General features: G+C 43.2%; 2 protein-coding genes across 5 annotated transcripts in view; one reads left to right on the forward strand and one right to left on the reverse strand.

The window, feature by feature from the left end:
* LOC138357999 (uncharacterized) overlaps window positions 1-17,765 on the reverse strand; it is a 381,281-nt gene that overhangs the window by 5,790 nt on the left and 357,726 nt on the right. The window contains exons 1-2 of one of the 4 annotated variants that reach the window (XM_069315413.1): window positions 10,439-10,573; window positions 8,530-8,652 (exon numbers count right to left, since the gene is read on the reverse strand). The exons of the other annotated variants lie outside the window; for them this stretch is intronic. The gene's annotated coding sequence lies outside the window, so the exon portion shown is untranslated. Of the gene's footprint in view, window positions 1-8,529; window positions 8,653-10,438; window positions 10,574-17,765 lie in introns of those variants that run through there. 4 annotated transcript variants of the gene reach the window in all.
* Window positions 6,012-16,906, forward strand: LOC123773170 (annexin-B12-like). Its single transcript, XM_069315407.1, has 8 exons — window positions 6,012-6,095; window positions 10,452-10,622; window positions 10,864-10,977; window positions 11,270-11,360; window positions 11,692-11,828; window positions 12,980-13,172; window positions 13,774-13,886; window positions 16,045-16,906. The coding sequence occupies exons 1-8, from the start codon at window positions 6,081-6,083 to the stop codon at window positions 16,165-16,167; spliced, it is 957 nt and encodes a 318-aa protein (XP_069171508.1). The 5' UTR covers window positions 6,012-6,080; the 3' UTR covers window positions 16,168-16,906.

Raw genomic sequence — 17,765 nt, forward strand, 5'->3', positions numbered from 1 at the left:
ACCTAAAAAAACTAGATAAGAGGATTGAGGCATTGGAAAAATTGGCTATGGAAGGTGGACGGGGTGAAGATGGTGAAACAGGACGTGTAATTGAAAGTAAAACGAGACGTGAAATGGAAAGTGAAACGTGTGTAGGAGAAAGTAATGATGTGCATGAGGTAACGATGATAGAGGATAGTCAGGAGAATACACTTTCTAGTAGTGTTAACGGTGTTCAACCTCCTGTGACAAATGGTGAAAGAACGGTTAAAGTAAAACGGGTTACAGAAATAACAAAGAAAATAGATATGAAAAATATTACCTTCGATGTTAGTAGTAGTTGTGAAGGTGAGGAGAAAGAAAAAATGTTACGATGTTGGAAGGAAGTTTCTAAGGTACTCTTGTATCTCATGGAATGTGACGGACAGGGCAAAGGTAGTTTTATTATTAATCATGAATGAAAGTAAATTGAGAATATTATCTTGGAACATTAATGGATTAAAAACTAGAGCGGTGGATGTACACTATTATACTCTTAGAGAGGATATTGACATAGTAGCACTCCAGGAAACTGGGGATAGGGATGGTAGCATACTGAGGCTAAATGGCTATAGAGGCTTTCACTTATATGCTGATGGAGGAACTAGGGGGGTCTCATGTTATGTCAAAAGTACCATACCTGCCGAGATAACTGGAATCCCTCAGAGATATAGAGGTATTGAAAGTATTAGCTTGCGGATACAATTAAAGGACCGAGAGTTAAATTTCATTAATCTATACATCTCTGATAGCTCCCTTGATTTACGATACTTGCCAGATTCCTTCTTTTCTGAAGATACACTTGTGGTAGGGGATTTTAATGCCAGACATCCAGCTTTAGGATCAAGGGGTAAAGCAAATAGGAATGGTTGCAGATGGTACCAGTTTTTGCAGGAACATGAAGATGTTCAACTGCTGGGCGAGCCCTCTCCTACTCATTTGAGGGGAGGGAGATTAGATTATGCTTGTTTAATAAATGCTGAGGGCATAGAGGGGAATTGTCTTACTGTGGATGAAATGCTAAGTGATCATTTTGCATTACAAATACAGCTTAAACTAGATAAAAAGCATGCCTGCCTTCAGAGGAAAAGGTTAAAGTTTAATGAGGGAGAATTAAGGGGTCTTGTTGGCCATATTAAGTCTTGGTATGATACTTATAAGCCGGTTTCGGCAGAAGCATTTTATGAAGATTTAATTAAGGAGGTAGATGTATTTAATGCAACATTGAACCGGAAACCATCTAGTATAAAAAGGCATCCCCCCAGAAAAGAAAATTATACACATGACAAGATGCTTAAGGGGTGGACATTAACAATGAGGAGAGCTCACAGGGATTGGAATAGGAATGGTAGGACTGAGGAAGGGAAGAATGCTTTACTGGCAGTTGCTAGGCTGTGTGGGGAGAAGAGAAAGGAAATTAGGAGCAAGTATTGGCAGGAATTTGCAGAGAAAGTTGGGAGTAACAAAAACTTGAAGGAAATCTGGCAAGACGTAAATAAAATAAGGGGTAAAAAGCACAATTTTGTTGCATATCCAGACCCGCAAGGAATTGCAAATGGGCTCGTAAATAAATGGGCGGAAGCTGCCAAACTTAGTTCATTACCTGCTGTAACGAGAGAGTCATTAGATTCTTGGAAAGATCTAAGAAAGGATTTTATACTTATAGCAGGTAACAGTGGTGATGTCACTTGCACAGGTATTACCAGAGAAGAACTAATAACGGCGATTAAAGTTGGGAAATCTACCGCACCTGGGGAGGATGGAGTAACTTATGAAATACTTAATGAACTTGCCATTATGACGAAAAGCCCACTTTTAGACCTCTTTAATATTAGTTATAAAGAGGGCAGTATTCCCAGTAAATGGAAAAAAGCTATGATCATCCCTATCCCTAAAGCCAATGGAGAGTATAGACCTGTGTCTTTAACCTCGTGTTTTTGTAAAATGATGGAGAGGATCATTTTAAATAGACTTTTATATATAATAGGTGATCAGCTGTCTAGTAATTTGTTCGGGTTCCTCAAAGGAAAAAGTACCTCTGATTGTATTATTAAATGTCTAGCTAATGAAAATGATTATTATAGAATTTTCATTGATTTACAAGGAGCTTTTGATAAAGCCAACAAAGAGGTTATTTTATATGAATTAGCTAGTCTTGGTGTTAAAGGGAAATTATTGCGCTGGATAGGGGATTATCTTTACGAAAGGAAGGCTCAGGTGTGGTATCAAGGTTGTATGTCAGGTGTGAGGTCTTTTGAACTCGGCACACCTCAGAGAGGAGTGTTGATTCCCACCCTGTTTAATGTACTAATGAATAAGATAGCATCTGAGAGATACTCAAATGGGGTAACTCCGATCATATATGCCGATGATATTTTGTTTCAGGGCAAAGATATTTCAAAGGTTCAAACAGTGTTGGACAATTTCGGAAACCTGTGTCACCATATGGGATTGGTGGTTAATGAAAACAAAACTAAGTTTGAATGTAGAAGTCGGAGCCCCATTGTTTTGAAAATAAACGATAAAAATATAGAGAGAGTTAATATATATAAATATTTAGGCATATATGTTGGATATACCCATGAGAGTTTGGAAGCTGAGATGAACAGACTGTTGGGTCAATGTCGGAAGAGATTACAACCTCTGAAGGCTTTGGCATGCTGTGGAAAGGGAGTGGGAGTCCCTGTGCTACGAATGTTATACTTGAGTACTGTAAGATCTCTTATTGATTATGCTGCACCTGTCATTTCTTGTTTTGGTAAAGGTAGGATGGGCAAGTTGGAGAAGGTACAAAATGAAGCAATGAGAATTATCTTAGGATGCCCAAGAAATGCTATGATTGAGATAATGAGGATGGAGTTGTATCTGCAGAGTATTGGGGATAGAATTTCAGAGATAAATGTAGCCTCTGCCATTAGATTAATGAGAGGTGGGGGAGCTAATGAATTAATCCTCTCGGTTCAAAAGGTGGGAAGTAGTGAACAGTGTATGATGAAGAAGAGAGTATATATGAATAAATTATGTTATAATGTTATAAAGTATGATGTTATTACAGAGTGTATTGCTGTGCCCAAGAGAAAATTTACACCACCATGGGAGGATTGTAATGTAGATGTAGTAATTACTCCCTTGCATAAGAAAAAAAGTATGAACATAAGAACATAAGAACATAAGAACAAAGGTAACTGCAGAAGGCCTATTGGCCCATACGAGGCAGCTCCTATTCTATAACCACCCAATCCCACTCATATACTTGTCCAACCCGTGCTTGAAACAATCGAGGGACCCCACCTCCACAATGTTACGCGGCAATTGGTTCCACAAATCAACAACCCTGTTACTGAACCAGTATTTACCCAAGTCTTTCCTAAATCTAAACTTATCCAATTTATATCCATTGTTTCGTGTTCTGTCCTGTGTTGATACATTTAATACCCTATTAATATCCCCCCGGTTATGTCCATTCATCCACTTGTAAACCTCTATCATGTCACCCCTAACTCTTCGCCTTTCCAGTGAATGCAACTTAAGCTTTGTTAATCTTTCTTCATATGAAAGATTTCTAATTTGGGGAATTAACTTAGTCATCCTACGCTGGACACGTTCAAGTGAATTTATATCCATTCTATAATATGGCGACCAAAACTGAACTGCATAATCTAAATGGGGCCTAACTAGAGCAAGATATAGCTTGAGAACCACACCAGGTGTCTTGTTACTAACGCTGCGATTAATAAATCCAAGTGTCCGATTTGCCTTATTACGAACATTTATGCATTGATCCTTTTGTTTTAAATTCTTACTAATCATAACTCCCAGATCCCTTTCGCAATCCGACTTCGCAATCACAACACCATCTAGCTCGTATCTTGTAACTCTATCATCATTACCTAACCTCAGAACTTTACATTTATCAGCATTAAACTGCATCTGCCAATCCTTTGACCATTTCAAAACCCTATCTAGATCAACTTGAAGTGATAGTGAGTCCTCCTCCGAATTAATTTCCCTACCGATTTTCGTATCATCGGCAAATTTGCAAATGTTGCTACTCAAACCTGAATCTAAATCATTTATATATATTATAAACAACAGAGGTCCCAGGACAGAGCCTTGAGGCACTCCACTTACAACATTTTCCCACTCTGACTTGATTCCATTTATACTAACTCTCTGTTTCCTTTGGTATAGCCATGCCCTAATCCAGCTTAATATAGCACCCCCAATACCATGAGACTCTATTTTTTTAATCAGTCTTTCATGTGGCACTGTATCAAAAGCTTTGCTAAAGTCAAGGTATACAACATCGCAATCCTTACGTATGTATGAAATAGGAGAGCTGAGGGCAACATATGATTGTATAATTAGACAACTGCCTACAGAAAACACTCTACGTGTATATTGTGATGGGTCAGTAGCTAGGAATGGGAAGGCAGGATGTGGAGTCTTGATCAGGGAGTACACTGACATCGGCACTGTAGATACTGTTATTGGACGCCGCTTAACTGACAATGTCTCTTCAACGCAGGCTCCAAGGAGTATTAGCAGGATTACAGGAAGTAGTCAAATGTGGTAAAAATGCTTGCTTCTTTATTGACAGCAGAGGAGCGTTAGAGTCTTTAAATAGCAGACGCCCAGTATATCAGAATATTGTGATAGAGTGTAGAGAGAATGTTAAGAGACTTGAAAAAACTGGGTATAAAGTAAGATTCATGTGGATCCCTTCACATGTGGGAATACTGTTGAATGAGGTAGTTGATGACATAGCGTAGAGAGCCACTGAAAAAACTCTTGTTGATGTTGTATGTCAGTTAACCTTGAAACAAATAAAAACAAGACTCAAGGTGATTCAGGAGGGTGAAGAAATGATAAAGAGAATGGCAATGGTGGACAGTAGTAACACACTTAAGAATTATTCAATAATAAATACAAATTCGTCCTTCACTTATGGTAAAAGAAAGTCTACTTGGAAGGATTCAATTTACATGAGATTACGATTAGGATATAAATATATCTGGCAATACGGTGTTGATGTCAGTGAAAAAGATAAGGAGTGTAAATTATGTAGTATGCCGTACGCCCACACCTTAGAACATTATGTATTAGAGTGTCACCTTATTGAAAAATATAGAAATAAGGAAATAAATAGTGTACCACATCAAATTGTTTGGATGTGTGATAATGGTATAATAGACAGTATACTTAGGAGCTACAAGAATTTTGCCCCAAGAATGTAACAATTATATGCTGTACTTGCTGTATGCAATGTTAAATGGAATTCTTGTACTGTTATATGTCTATTTGTACTCACTGAATTTGTGCGCCCCTTGAGGGACTTGAAGTAGAGGGGGGTAGAAATAGCCTAAGCTACTCTATCCCTTTGAGATGTATTTATTGCTTATCTCAATAAACATACTTGAACTTGAACTTGTGAGACCTCAGATTGGCGTGAAGCCACCAGTGGAGTCCCACAGGACTCTGTACTCGGACCTATGCTGTTTCTGATATACGTAAATAATCTCCCAGAGGGTATAGACTCATTCCTCTCAATGTTAGCTGACGACACCAAAATTATGAGAAGGATTAAGACAGAAGAGGACAGCTTGAGGCTTCAAGAAGACCTGGACAAGTTGCAGGAATGGTCGAACAAATGGTTGTTAGAGTTTAACCCAAGCAAATGTAATGTAAAGAAGATAGGTGAAGGGAGCAAGAGACCAGATACAAGGTATCATTTGGGAAATGAAATACTTCAAGAGTCAGAGAGAGAGAAAGACCTGGGGGTTGATATCACGCCAGACTTGTCCCCTGAAGCTCATATCAAGAGGATAACATCAGCGTCATATGCCAGGTTGGCTAACATAAGAACGGCCTTTAGAAACTTGTGTAAGGAATCATGGTTGGGCTAGTTGGCCAATGGTTTAGCGTGGGGAGTGTCGTGCGCAGTGTCAGTAGGCGTACGGAGTCGTGCGCAGTGTCAGTAGGCGTGGGGGGGAGCGGCCAACAGACTAAGAGAGTGAGGAAGGGGAGTTGCCACCACAAACATTCGCACACACACAGCCACCATGACCACCAACGAGGTAAGTCAATCCCTTCCTTTGTATTACACCCCCCCCCCCTCTTCAGCTGCGCCTCTTGTAGGCCTACTGTAAGCTTACTCGTCTCAATAAGCTGACTAAGAGAGTAAGTAGGCAGTTCGTATATCCAGCCGACACGGTTTTCATTTAAAGTGGCAGCGTCAATAACATTTATAAGTGAAGATTTTCATAAATATTAGGATTCCGTCAATATTTGACTTATCTGTATTGCAACAGCAGTAATAGGCGAATCCCGATTTATAATCCTGACTGATTTAAGATTTATTCATTATATACTATTTGCTGTAGGTGTTATACTGTCGAGCGCAGTTTGTAAGATCAAAATTATCTTTCATAGGAAAGATGGATTTTTGGTGTTCAGCGTGTCCACTCGTCATGTGGGTTTATATGCATTTTCGCATGCAGGCCCTATGCTAAATTTTATGTATATTGTGTGATGGTTATATGTCTATCAAGTAAGTTCAAGTATGTTTATTGAGACAAGAAAGAAATACATCTCAAAGGGATAGAGTAGCTTAGGCTATTTCTACCCTCCTCTACTTCAAGTCCCTCAAGGGGCTCACAAATTCAGTAAGTACAACCATATCCATTATATTATTATTATACTATGAACGGTCCATACATAAAGTAGTATGCAGAGTCCATACATAACGTGGCATGAATAGCGTGTATATGTAATCTAACACTATACAATATCATTGACTGGGGGTTGAGGCTTCAAAGACCTTACCAAGCCAAGGGGGTAGATGTGCGGTCACCCAGCCAGTTAGTGACCAGATTCAACGGTGTTTAACCAACGGACAGTCGAGGCAAAGTAATGATCAGGAGAAAGTGCTGAGACATTACGACTACTTAACACTTGGAAGGGATATGATGATGAAGATTTGGAATGGGACGAAGGGAAGGAACGGTACCCAATCCCCTTGGACGTTTGGGGATTGAACTCCGACCTGCAAGAAGCAAGACCGTCGCTCTACCGTCCACTCCAAGTGGTTGGGCTATTGGAGCAACTTTCAAGTAATCCACAACACCACCCATAATATGCCATAATATGCCGTGAATGGAGTTTATGTAATATAACCTGAACAATGTGTATATCTATTTTATTGTGTGGGTTTACCTGGTCATATAGACTAATGTGTGTATAGCCTCGTTTGTATACTCATTTTATACACAATTTTTTCTGAGAATTAATGGCTGTGTTTGCTGATCAATACTGGAGGATGAACGACCTTGAACGAGTGACCCTGAACGCACATGCTTTCCTTATGTGTATTAATGTGTACTGATGTATTTAACCAGAATACTGTCAAGTAGAGTATATTTCCGGCCTCATTTTCATCATTTGAACTGATGCGCGCGTGTGTATTTACTATTACTATTTACTAACTGTGTCTGCAGAGTCGAACTATTAGCTCTTGGACCCCGCCTTTCTAACCAATCTATTTTTCCTCTATTATGTTTACTACATATATTTCTCTCTAACACACGCGCGCACACATCCCCAGGAAGCAGCCCGTAGCAGCTGTTTAACTCCCAGGTACCTATTTACTGCTAGGTGAACAGGCCACCAGGCCTGTGTAGTGTAAGGGTGAAAGAAACTTTGCCCATTTGTTTCCGCCTCCGCCGGGAATCGAACCCGGGCCATTAGGACTCCTGTGTGTGTGTGTGTGTGTGTGTGTGTGTGTGTGTGTGTGTGTGTGTGTGTGTGTGTGTGTGTGTGTGTGTGTGTGTGTGTGTGTGTGTGTGTGTGATATTGATCTGTGCTCCAGTCCTGGCATGCTCGGGCGATGATGTGGCTGCGAGGGACATTCGTGATGACAATGGTTGTGAATTTGACTGGGGTTGGACAGATGGGTGGATGGGTGAAGGGCGGAAGGAAGGTAGTGAGTCTAAATTCCTCAATAACTTCCGCATAACTGGAGTTCCAAGCTCCACGTGTCGGGTACACATAAGCCTAACATGTGTATATATACACACTGGCTGCTTGTCCCAGACAGGCAGCCAGTCGGGGACAGGAAAGTAATTACTCATAGGATAATGTAAAGGTGGATTTAAAGGCTTGATGGCCCCCTAATAAATGGGCAGAATTATGCTATTCATATTTTGACACATGGAATTTGGCTTTACATCTGCTCGTGTCAAAAAAAATTACTCATTATGAGTTTCCTGGAACCCCGCAGCAGGTTTAATGTGCGAACTTCAACCGTTCATGAATAACTTCTGTTAAGCAATCAACTTATGCGGTCATAACAGCAAATTCTGTTGCTAGTTCTACAGCTATTGCAAGTGAACATGAGGGATCGTCACGATAATACCGGGCCTGGAATAATGAATGTCCACACCAGACTCTTATAGCTTAAGCTTATACAATATACGACACGGAATCCCATATAGGGCAAGTATGGAAATGCACCTTCCTGAGTAGTTTTGTGTAAGAAGCTTGTTCCACCGTTCCCTAGGGGAGTTTAGCTTGATGCTCGCTCACACGTAGTCCACCACCCACAGTCCTGGGCTTCTGCTACACAGTGCATCACTGCTGCAAAATCAATAGTTTTACATGTGCGAGATTAGTCAAAACACACAAGTCGTACTCATAGCAAAGCTTAATAACATAGTACTTAGTGTATCATTTTAAACTCGTTCAGTTTAGAATGATACACAAAGTTCTACACAAGGGCGTGTTATCACGATCACAGTGATATTCCAGCAGTGATCCACTGGGCAGCTGAATCCCTACACTGTAGGTGATGAATTAGAGTTCTTGCGGACAAGCACCGTAGGTCACCACACAGTCCTGGGATTGTGCTACACAGTACATCACTGCTGCAAGACCAGTACGTCAAACAACCTGTCCTCTTAAAAAGAACGTCGCTTTTGGCGACGTTCATTTCATTTCGTCGACTTTTGGCGATTTCATTTCAAATTACGTGCAAATTTGGCCATAGTGCGCATACGGGCCAAAAGTGACGTTATTTTTAAGAGGACGGGTTGGTGTATGTGCGAGGTCATTCCTGGTCTTCATGACAGGACTGATGGGTGACAGAGACCAAAGTATTCACATCTAAATAGAGAACATAGCGTCAGAAGCATGGCTAAAGAAGACAAAGGTTGTGGGTTAACACGCTGGTGGTGAAGAAGTGGGAAGAGTTAGGGGAGTGAAGGCAGTCTCCATATATGGATTTACAAGCATACATGATTGAAACCAAGGAGCTATACGTAGCACACTAGTCGATTGGCAGTTAGGAGGAAGGTCCGGGTGGTGCCTGCTCACAGTGAAGGCTCACAGTGAAGGCTCACAGACAGGTGAGTACAGCTTGGTGAGTACACACACACACACCGCCTCAAAATACAGTGAAGGTACACAGTCAAGGGAGGGGGGGGGGAAGCGCCAAGCTATTACGGCTATAGCACTGGGAAGGGGGTCAGGATAAGGGTTTAGGATAGGACGGGGGGGGGGGGGAAGGAATGGCGCTCAACCACTTGGACGGTCGGGGATTGAACACCGACCTACATGAAACAAGACCGTCGCTCTACCGTCCAGCCCAAGCGGAAGGTACACAAGTGTTTTGTTAAGTAAGGTCAGGGAGCAGAGTTGCTCTGGTCACCGTTACTAACAACACTACATGATCAATACTGGTGTGTTGGGGGCTCCTCACACCTATCCACGTCTGCCCTATCCACCATCCTAAATGCCCCATTACTACATGGAACTGTATATGAAGTTTCAAGCGTGGAAACACTCTACAAAATGTAGAGATTACCAGTTGGCGCGAGAGTAATCCTTTCCGTTTAAATAATGTACGAGAAACTTGGATTATTAATCTAATTATTTATGGTTATGTGGCCGCTGACTATGGAACCGAATATATCGACTATTTTGCTCGGGAACGAGATTTCGCTACACAAAAAGGATCGAATATAAAGTTACTAGTTTCGAATGTTGCTGCCGCTGGTTATGTTGGTGGAGGAATGCATATACACATTCTTAACATAAACACATGTTTTCTGTTTGAAAAGCAGTGAGAAAGGTAGAGAGAGAAAGTGAGTGAGAAAGCTAGAGAGAAAGTGAGTGAACAAGCTTGATAGAGAAAGTGAGTGAGAAAGCTAGCGAGAGAAAGTGAGTGAGAAAGCTAGAGAGAGAAAGTGAGTGAGAAAGCTAGAGAGAGAGAGCAAGGGAGTGAGTGTGTCCCCGCGCGTGTGTGAATATGTACATGTGTGACTCAGCGGTCAGCCAACAACTACCTCGTACCACTTTGAGCACTCGTTAGACCTTAGTATAGCCCCCCCCCCCTACATCCCCTATAACAAGTGACCACACTTACCCATCTTCTTCAGGCATCAATCACGCCCAAGAGCGACTTCGACCCCGAGAAGTCGTGCAAGAGGCTGCGCAAGGCGATGAAAGGTCTCGGCACGGACTCCAACGTCATCATCCAAGAGCTCGTCAGCCACCAGAACCTGCAGCGACAGGAGATTGTCGAGAAATATACAGATATGTTCGGACGAGTGAGTACGATGGAGCGCCCACCTGGGCATATCATCTCCAGTGTCTGAAATTGTTGTTTATAATACCCATCCGCCACAGGATCTGATCCTCGGCTCATTATCCTCTACAGGACCTAATTCTTGGTTGTTCTCCTTTATAGGACTTGATTCTGTCAATTTTGCTTCTTCGGCCAGTCATAGAATAGGATGATGGGTGGTGACTCTCCACGTGACGGAGTTCTATATCTTTCAACTTTCGCAGGATCTGAAGGAGGACTTAAAGAGCGAGTTGGGCGGGAACTTCGAGGAGGCCGTCCTGGCAATGCTCGACAGTCCATATGACCTCCTGGTAGACGCCCTCCACGACGCTTTCAAGGTAGGTCTTCCCCTCCATATCTCCCCCCTCACCATGGTAGGCCCTCAACCTCCCCAGCATCTTCCCCACCACGGAAAGTTCTTACTCCCAACAAGATTGGTACTTAAACCTACCATGGTAGGTAGATCATCAGCCTCTCTCTACCATAGAAGGTTCTCGCCCTCACAATGGTAGACCTCTCAATCATTCCTCCCCCCCCCGCCTGTCACCCCCCCCCCCGCCTGTCACCCCCCCCCCTCTCACCCTTCAGCCAAGTTAGTGCGTGTGACTAACGCTGCCTCGCCTCCCTCAGGCACCCGGCACGGACGAGAAAGTCATCATCGACATCCTCTGCTGCCGCACTCCTGATGAGATCGAACAGCTCCGACAGCATTATGAGCTGAGTGAGTGAGTGAGTGAGTGAGTGCGTGCATTAAAGGGCTCAGGCGCACAGTTCTCTCCTCGTTAATCCTGTTACTAACAAGTTTGTAACTTGACACTCCAGTTAATTCTTAATAGAAACAAAATAATTAGCTCATCAAACAAACGAGTTTACAGCATCAGGCATCAGATGAGCTGATGCAGGATATCAGCTTAGCTTGCAGTTTCAAACAGGAACATCAGCTCAATGAATTGTTTATATAAAGCGAGAACAACATCTTCCCAAAGCATAACCCCCCCCCCCCACCACCACCATCACCCGCCATTACAACCATCACCTGGGTGACCCCACAGAGTACGGCACTGCCCTGGACGACGAGCTGGAAGCTGACCTCTCGGGAGATTTCCAGATGTTGATGCGAAGCCTGGTAGCTGCCGGTAGAGACGAGAGCGAGACCGTCGACTCGCCCACCGCCATCAGCGACGCTCAGGTCAGTCTCCCCTTAACAATGCAAAAAGAAAACGTTCATAAGCCCTAACTAATACCGTTTTCAATACAGATTGAGGCGGTTTCATAACACTAGTTGTAATTAGTGTACAGTATTTGTGATTTGTCGTTTTTGTATAAATATAATAAGATCCTTTACTTCTTTTAGTTGTTCTGTTCTTAGCAATTCTTACGTAAAGCAAAATCAGACTATTGACGTCTTTTGAAGTCATACTGGTAGGTACCTAATTCTACAGCCTATCATAGGAAATTCACTCATTGGCATGGATTGAGAACGACTACATAATTAGTGCTATTATCTACTCTCTATCCATGGTTAGGTAAGGTTAACGTTACTTTAGATTAAGGTTTGATTATGTTACGTTAGGTTTCATTACGTTTCGTTACGTTAATACAGTGTATTATTGACGATACTGAGAAATATGGAATTCGAAAACTATTTCAGTGTACCCGAGAATTCCGTTTACAGAAAACCCAAATTCTTAAAAGAAACCAGTTTTCAGCATAAACGTTTTATATTTTAAACAAACGCTTTATAATATAATAAAGTTATAACTTGATAATAATCTCTCTTTAGGATAAAGGCTCACTTCCCAGTTTACATGTAGACTATTACTGGAACCACAATATGCTTTCAGACTATCACATATATCGACGATTTGAAGAGGGGAGGGTTGTGGTTTCTCATGGTAATGGATTCGTTCCATGAACGGGCTCTAATTCTAATAGGACTGGTGGTGCTAATGATTTTGGCAGTCTCGCAAAGGGAGGTAATGGGGACATATTCCCCCCCCCCAATTCTTTTCTATGATTACAAACTTCCCCACTGAGGAGTCCGTAATCGCAAACAGTTCAAGAACTCCTGCGCTAGTTTTTATACACGGTGCTTTTAGTTTTTTGCTTTAAGATTTATTTTTAATTAGCAGTCACAAAGTAATAATTGTGTGTGTTGGCCTATAAGCAATCACGTCATTTAATGACTCATCCAACCTCCCCACTTACTAAACTCCCAACGATCCTCACTGACTCCCTTTTAGCTCAACTCTCGCACTCAACCCTCCACCCCCCTCACTCAACCCCACACCCTCCTCACTCAACCCCCCAACACTCACTCCGCCGCCTGGCCCCCCACAGACCCTCTACGACGCCGGAGTGGGCAAGAACAGCGACACAGACGAGGAAGAGTTCATCAGGGTGTTGAACATGCGCAGCTTCCCCCAGCTGAAGGAGACCTTCCAGGAGTACGAGCGCCTGGCCGGGGCGCCCATAGAGGACGCCATAAGTCAAGAGTTCACCGGTGACATGAAGTCCGGGCTACTGGCTATTGGTGAGATTCTTGCTACACAGTCTTCCCCGGCGGCTTGGTGCCTTCTCTTGGCGCTTGATGGATGGATGGATAGATGGATGGTTGTCAGTCAGTCAGGCTCTCGCGAGACTCGCCCTGTGTGTGTGTGAGTGTTTTTGTCTATTGGTGTCTTCAGGGTTATCTTGAGGTTATCTTGAGATGATTTCGGGGCTTTAGTGTCCCCGCGGCCCGGTCCTCGACCAGGCCTCTGGTAGGTAACAGGGGCATCAGGGTGAAAGAAACTCTGCCCATCGTTTCTCGCCGGCGCCCGGGATCGAACCCGAGACCACAGGATCACGCGTCCAGTGTTCTGTCCGCTCAGCCACTGGCTCCCCTATTAGCTATTAGGGTGGAGCTATTAGCTCTTGGATTCCGCCTTTCCAACCATCGGATGACTAATGTGTTGACACAAAATCTATTTTTTCTATACCTTCTACATATATAAGGGTAAGTATGTTTATATCTACACCCACGTCAACATCTGCCTACCCACTGTACCCATATTAACACCCGCGTGTCCAGAACACCCATATGAACACCTGCATGTCCCCCAACACCCGTAACACCCGCGTGTCCTCCACAGTTCAGCGGGTGAAGGATCCTCTTGGGTACTACGCTGAGAGGCTCCGGGCGACTATGGTGGGTCCCGGCACTGACGACACCACACTTATCCGTATCCTCGTCTCCCGCTCTGAGGTGAGGTGCCAGGGTGTAGGGTGTAGGGGTGGGGACAGGGTGTAGGGTGTAGGGGTGGGGACAGGGTGTAGGTGAGGTGCCAGGGTGTAGGGTGTAGGGGTGGGGACAGGGTGTAGGGTGTAGGGGTGGGGACAGGGTGTAGGGTGTAGGGGTGGGGACAGGGTGTAGGGTGAGGCGCTTGTCACGTAGGGTAGGGGAACCAGGGTGTAGGGGTGGAACATCAGATTATTCCAATTACTACATAGTTAGCAAGTAGTTAGTAAGCGGTTGGCAAGTATAAAAGATGAACTTTTGACAAAAGATTACACGTAATTAAATCACTCGTTATTCTCACTAAACTCTCTGGCTACCATTCCATAAAGGAACCAGTATATATCGTCTTGTAGACCGACTGGTCACTAATGCTTGCAAGAAAGAGAATAGTGTCTTCGGACACTATAATCTGTTATTAAAAAACATGTAAACACGAAGACTGAATTCAGATTTAGAAGTCTGAGATACAGAAAGACCTGAATCAACAACCTGTCCTCTTAAAAAGAACGTCGCTTTTGGCCGTTTGTCCGTATGGCCGAATTTGGACGTAATTTGAAAATGAAAAAAATATGAAAATAAATTTGGGATTTTTTTTTCAACAACAGTAAGTTAAGGGTCCTCTGATAGGTTAGGTGGGCAGGACATTCTCATAAAGTTTCAAAACGTTATGAAAAACGTTAATTTAAAGTGTCCTCTTATAACCTCTGCGCGTACGCCGGACGACTCAAATAGAAAACGGAACAGAACGTCACTTTTGTGAGTCGATTTCATTTCAAATTACGTCCAAATTTGGCCATAGCGCGCATACGGGCCAAAAGTGACGTTATTTTTAAGAGGACGGGTTGGAATCAAAGCCTAGATCACGTTTGCAAAAATATAGATAGATTAATGAAGCCTGCAATGTGATATAGGCAAACCATCTTCCCCAAAATGATACCACAGTACTTTCCCAAAAATGATAGCACAGTACCTATAGCAACAATTTGCTGGAACGTGCAAAAATAGACTGTTGTACCCCCAAAAGTGAACATGTACTGTTTAACTACCACAAAGGGATACCCAAAATTGGTATAGGATGTATACAAACTAACCTCCCCTAGGCCTAATATATGTCATCTTAAAACTATTTAAGCACATATATGGATCCATATACAATGTTTGGTTAGGTTGTCTTTCTCGTGCGCTAAACAAAATTAATATTACAAAACGTGCTTTTTCGGAGGTACATCAGTCCTTTTTTTGTACATTCCATGAATAGTTGCTGCAAGAACTGTCCTTTATGGATGACAGGACAGGTGGACGCTGTCCCTGTCTATATTAGGCTTGGCAACAGCCACATCTGGATTACGGGCTCACCATAGCCCGTGCTACATGGACATGATGTTCCGAGTAGCTAAATATAAAACAACATATTCGTAGCTCACACTATTCAGCGTGTAAGCTCTGACGATCCACTAAAACATTCACTCGAGCACTATACTGCTGAGTGGGGAAACTGTAGGAAATTTCTTGGGGGGGTAGAAATAACCTAAGCTACTCTATCCCTTTGAGATGTATTTTTTTTCCTTGTCTCAATAAACTTACTTGTAGGAAATTATACAACTTGTCTGCGTCATCATGTAGGGAGCCATGTCTTTGAATCTAATGTCTTGAAACACATTTTAATCATCTATTTTATATTTGCTTAGCTATTGTATGTACACGCTCAGTAAACTGGACCAATGCACTCCAGATGTGTGTGTGTATATATATATATATATATATATATATATATATATATATATATATATATATATATATATATATATATATATATATATATTATGTATCCTTGAGACGTTCTGATGTGTAAATTTCTGTCTTGTGTGGCAGTGAATAGTCATGACACCCAATTTAATTACTCAATATTAGACAGAAACTGTATTTAAAGTGTCAATGAAGATATACAAGTGAAATTGAAATTGAAATTGAAATAAGTTTATTGAAGTAAAATACACACAAAAGGGATGAGGTAGCTCAAGCTATTCTCACCCCGTTATACAAGTGATTGAATTATATTCTCTGAGCTGATCCCTCTGGTCTTGTCCCCTGCTGGACTCACCTCCCGGGCCCTCGACGTGTGCAGATCGACCTGGCGGACATCCGCACCCGGTACAAGGAGATGTACAACGAGGAGCTGGTGGAGGCCGTGAAGGAGGACACACGAGGCGAGTACTGCAAGCTCCTGGTCGCCATCATCGGCAAGTGAACCACCACCACCTTCAGAGCTCCTCCCAGACTGCGCCTCCTCAACACTATAAGTTGCACTTGCACCAGGTCGTGTGTTCTAACAAGCGGTCATTAAGTTATGTTATTTTTGCTCTGCTGGATTTATTTTTGGCGTTTCATGCCTTGAAGGGTTTTCTATGAAGCTTTTCAAGGTAAACTAAAATATTTACAATTAATTAGTATGTCACATATGCACTTATTAAATAAGCCAATATTGACTGTAAGCAAGTGCGAGAACGGGTTGGTACACTATGGCATTTGTGTATCAGTTTTTTCGCCGCATGTCCTTACTAGGATTTCGCACCAGAGTCGTACCACATTTTGGTAACCGATCATTCGTACGAGAATTTGGCGCCAAATGTTCGCAGTAGATTTTGACGTGTAACACAATAGACTTCGTGAAATATTTTGGCGCCAGCCTCAGTGTGTTCTGGAACACAACCGCTTGAATTTTAAACTCTTAACACGTGCAGGTAAAGGACCTTGGACAAGCCGCCGGCTTCCTGTCATCTTCGAGGCCGCCACTAGTGTTGGTGGTTCTCAGGTAATTTTTTGACACCAGCTTACATATATGACTTGGCAGAGCGACTCTGAAAATAACATAATGTCTTTAGTATTCCTTAAGGTGACGCCTGCCTCTAGTGCCTCTCATGTACACTAAGGTGACGCCTGCCTCTAGTGCCTCTCATGTACACTAAGGTGACGCCTGCCTCTAGTGCCTCTCATGTACACTAAGGTGACGCCTGCCTCTAGTGCCTCTCATGTACACTAAGGTGACGCCTGCCTCTAGTGCCTCTCATGTACACTAAGGTGACGCCTGCCTCTAGTGCCTCTCATGTACACTAAGGTGACGCCTGCCTCTAGTGCCTCTCATGTACACTAAGGTGACGCCTGCCTCTAGTGCCTCTCATGTACACTAAGGTGACGCCTGCCTCTAGTGCCTCTCATGTACACTAAGGTGACGCCTGCCTCTAGTGCCTCTCATGTACACTAAGGTGACGCCTGCCTCTAGTGCCTCTCATGTACACTAAGGTGACGCCTGCCTCTAGTGCCTCTCATGTACACTAAGGTGACGCCTGCCTCTAGTGCCTCTCATGTACACTAAGGTGACGCCTGCCTCTAGTGCCTCTCATGTACACTAAGGTGACGCCTGCCTCTAGTACCTCTCATGTACACTAAGGTGACGCCTGCCTCTTGTGCCTCTCATGTACACTAAGGTGACGCCTGCCTCTTGTGCCTCTCATGTACACTAAGGTGACGCCTGCCTCTAGTGCCTCTCATGTACACTAAAGTGACGCCTGCCTCTAGTGCCTCTCATGTACACTAAGGTGACGCCTGCCTCTAGTGCCTCTCATGTACACTAAGGTGACGCCTGCCTCTAGTGCCTCTCATGTACACTAAGGTGACGCCTGCCTCTAGTGCCTCTCATGTACACTAAGGTGACGCCTGCCTCTAGTGCCTCTCATGTACACTAAGGTGACGCCTGCCTCTAGTGCCTCTCATGTACACTAAGGTGACGCCTGCCTCTAGTGCCTCTCATGTACACTAAGGTGACGCCTGCCTCTAGTGCCTCTCTTG

Source organism: Procambarus clarkii, chromosome 81 (genome assembly GCF_040958095.1).
Source record: "Procambarus clarkii isolate CNS0578487 chromosome 81, FALCON_Pclarkii_2.0, whole genome shotgun sequence".
Lineage (NCBI taxonomy): Eukaryota > Metazoa > Arthropoda > Malacostraca > Decapoda > Cambaridae > Procambarus > Procambarus clarkii.